This window comes from Chenopodium quinoa, unplaced genomic scaffold (genome assembly GCF_001683475.1).
Source record: "Chenopodium quinoa cultivar QQ74 unplaced genomic scaffold, ASM168347v1, whole genome shotgun sequence".
Lineage (NCBI taxonomy): Eukaryota > Viridiplantae > Streptophyta > Magnoliopsida > Caryophyllales > Amaranthaceae > Chenopodium > Chenopodium quinoa.
Window position 1 is genome coordinate 1485059 of NW_018742418.1, and position 3552 is coordinate 1488610.

General features: G+C 38.3%; 1 protein-coding gene across 1 annotated transcript; it reads left to right on the plus strand.

Annotated features, from left to right (window-relative positions):
- Positions 1–1633: 1633 nt before the first annotated feature.
- On the plus strand, positions 1634–3061 carry LOC110707757 (uncharacterized mitochondrial protein AtMg00810-like). Its single transcript, XM_021885803.1, has 2 exons — positions 1634–1751; positions 2352–3061. The coding sequence occupies exons 1-2, from the start codon at positions 1634–1636 to the stop codon at positions 3059–3061; spliced, it is 828 nt and encodes a 275-aa protein (XP_021741495.1).
- Positions 3062–3552: the final 491 nt, after the last annotated feature.

The following is a 3552-nucleotide window of genomic DNA, read 5'->3' on the forward strand; positions in this document are numbered from 1 at the left end:
GACCCAATTAAGTGATGAATCTAAATGTATAATCCAATCTACTAACAAAATATGTGTTATACAGGACCCTCAGACGAGGAGGATGATTGGTGTGGGTGAGCTCGATGATGGACTATAGTTCTTCCATGGTGTTTCTCAAGTGAAGGTTCTAGTAGTGGATGGAGAGTCTTCGTTTGACCTATGGCATCAACGGATGGGACTCCTTCAGAGAAGATGTTGAGAATGATTCCAAGCGTGAGTAGTTCTTCTAGGAAAAATTATAATAATCCTTGTGATGTTTGTCCTCATGCAAAACAATCTAGGTGTAGTTTTCCTATTAGTGAGAATAAAACAAGTCGAATTTTTGAACTTGTGCATATTGATTTGTGGGGTTCATATAAAACACTTTCTTCGTGTGGTGCATATTATTTTTTAACAATATATAGTTGATGATTTTTCTAGAGGTGTTTGGATTTATTTGTTGCAAAATAAAAAGGATGTTGAGTTAATGTTCTTGAATTTTGTTGCTATGGTGAAACAACAATTTAATCAAGTAATTAAAATTGTTAGGAGTGACAATGGGACGGAATTTAACTCCTTAAGAGAGTTTTTTTTTTCTAATGGGATGATATTTGAAACCTCTTGTGTGGGCACTCCTCAACAAAATGGGAGAGTTGAGACAAAATATCAACATGTATTAAATGTTGCACGGGCTTTGAGATTTCAAAGTAACTTGCCATTGACATTTTGGGGAGAATGTGCTTTAGCGGCATGTCACTTAATTAATAGAACTCCAACTCCATTACTTGAAAATACAACGCCTTTTGAAGTGCTTTTTAATAAACCACCATCATATGAGTCCATTCGTGTCTTTGGGTGTCTATGCTATGCACACAATCAAAAGAGTAAGGGCGATAAATTTACTAGTCGTAGTAGAAGGTGTGTGTTTTTGGGCTATCCTTTCGTGAAAAAGGGTTGGAGAGTGTTTGATCTAGAAACCGGAGACATCTTTGTTTCGAGGGATTTGCGATTTTTTGAGAATATATTTCCCTTTGCTGTTTCTCCAAATGAGAAATTAGAAGTCCGTACACATGGGCGTGAATTGGAGGAGGGTGTGGAGTGATGATGAGGAGTGGGTGGCTAGGCAGCCATGTTAGGCACCAATTCTAGAGACTGCTCAGCCCATTGTCCACCCAGAAGGCGTTGGGGAGTCAGGTGTGCACCAGCCCGAGGCTTCTGCCCAACCCGCAGCATTTCCACCGGGCGCTGGGGGAGGCATCGAACAGTAACAGCAGGACCCCAAGCATGTACAACAACAGCTTCATGCGGTAGAGCAGACCGGGCAAGTACAACAGCAGCATAATGAAGTAGAGCAGGCAGGCAGTGTTAGCGAAAATTTGGGGAAAGGCAAAAGAACAAAAATGCCTAACTCTAAATATCGAGACTTTGTGACTCATACTATACGGAAATACAGTCCATCATCAACAACTCCAACTACATCACCTTCCTCAGGTACTCCTTATCCTCTCACATATTTTGTTGATTGCTCACGGTTTTCTGAAAAACACAAAAAAGTACATTGCAGCAATCACAGCAGGACATGAGCCTAAGACTTTCAAAGAGGCAATGATTACATGCGGGATGGAGAGATGCAATGGCTGCAGAAATTAGAGCTCTAGAAGAGCAAGGAACATGGATACTTGAAAAACTTCCACATGGGAAGAAAGCATTAGGAAGCAAGTGGGTGTACACAGAAAAACGTGATGAGTTCGGTAATTTGCAGCGATTAAAGGCAAGATTGGTGATTCTAGAGAATCATCAAGTAGAAGGACTTGATTACAACGAGACATTTACTCCGGTTGCGAAGATGACTACAGTTCGAACCTTTTTAGCAGTTGCAGCCGTGAAAAATTAGGAGGTGCATCAAATGGATGTACATAATGCCTTCTTACATGGAGACTTGGATGAGGACATATACATGAAAATACCTCTGAGCTTTAATAAAAATAACTCTGATCACGTGTGCAGGATGAAGAAATCGTTTTATGGTCTAAAACAGGCTCCGAGATGTTGATTTGCTAAACTAACTACAACATTGAAGAAATATGGATTTAAACAATCCTACTGTGATTATTCTTTTTTTCACATTAACCAAAGCAAAATTACAGTTGAATGTGTTGATATATGTTGATGAATAGATTGTTGCAGGGAATGATAAAATAGCCTTATCAAAGTTTAAGGCGTATTTGGGAGATTGTTTTAAAAGATGAAAGACTTGGGGGTGTTAAAATACTTCCTAGGTCTAGAGGTTGCGAGGAGTAAGAAAGGTTTTTATATTTGTCAACGGAAGTATTCTCTTTAAATAATTTCAGAGACTGGATTATTAGGGGCGAAACCTGCAGATTTTCCAATGGAACAAAATGATAAATTAGCTCTAGCAGAAGGCAAAGTATTAGATGATGTGGAAAATTATAGACGGCTTGTTGGATGTCTAATTTACTTGTCTGTGACTAGGCCGGCATACCTTGTTCACATTTTATCTCAGTTTATGCAGAGTCCGAGAGAAGAGCATTGGGAGGCCGCACTCCGTGTTGTGTGCTACTTGAAGAAGAATCCGGGCCAAAGGATACTTCTTCGTTCAGACAGTGAGCTAAGACTTGAAGGTTGGTGCGACTCTGATTGGGTAAGTTGTCCTTTGACTAGGAGGTCGTTGACTGGTTGGTTTGTGTTACTTGGTTTCTCTCTTGTCTCTTGCAAAACCAAGAAACAACATACAGTTTCTCGTTCCTCTGTGGAAGTGGAGTATAGGTCGATTGCTTCTGTGATGTGTGAATTAAAATGGTTGAAGCAATTATTAGGCGATTTGGGTGTTCATCATTCGCAGAGTATGAATTTATTTTGTGATAGTCAGTCAGCTCTGTATATTTCTCAAAACCTGGTATTTCATGAAAGGACGGAACATATTGAAGCGGATATTCATTTTGTGAGAGATGCAATTAAGGACGGGTTGATATCACCGTCCTATGTGCCTACGAAGATGCAACTAGCATATATTTTTACAAAAGCTTTAGGGAAAGCTTAATTTGAGTTTCTACTTGACAAGTTGGGCATTCGGGATCTTCATGCTCCAAATTGAGGGGGTGTTAAGATAGATGTTGCCATATATTATTGTTATATGATATTATCTTTTAGGAAATATCTAAGAAGATATTATCTTGTATAGTTGAATTGTTCCCCAAGTCAATAGGTTGTATCAATATTCGTTGATGGTGAATGAGTAAAATTGAGATCTTGAGGTTAATTTGACAAGTTACAATGAAATTTTGCAAGAATTTCAAAGCTATTATATACAAGTTGAAAATTTCATTTGATTGATTTACTAGACGATAATTGGATTGCTCGATATTAGTTTGTTAAACTATGGAGTAATTAACATCATAAACTAATCATGTCTGATGTCCCTATATTTAAGGACTACAATCACTATACATATCGTCGTACCCTAATTTTGAGCATTACTTTCAACATGTATAGATATGATATATTTTCATTTTGAGCATTACTTTCAACATG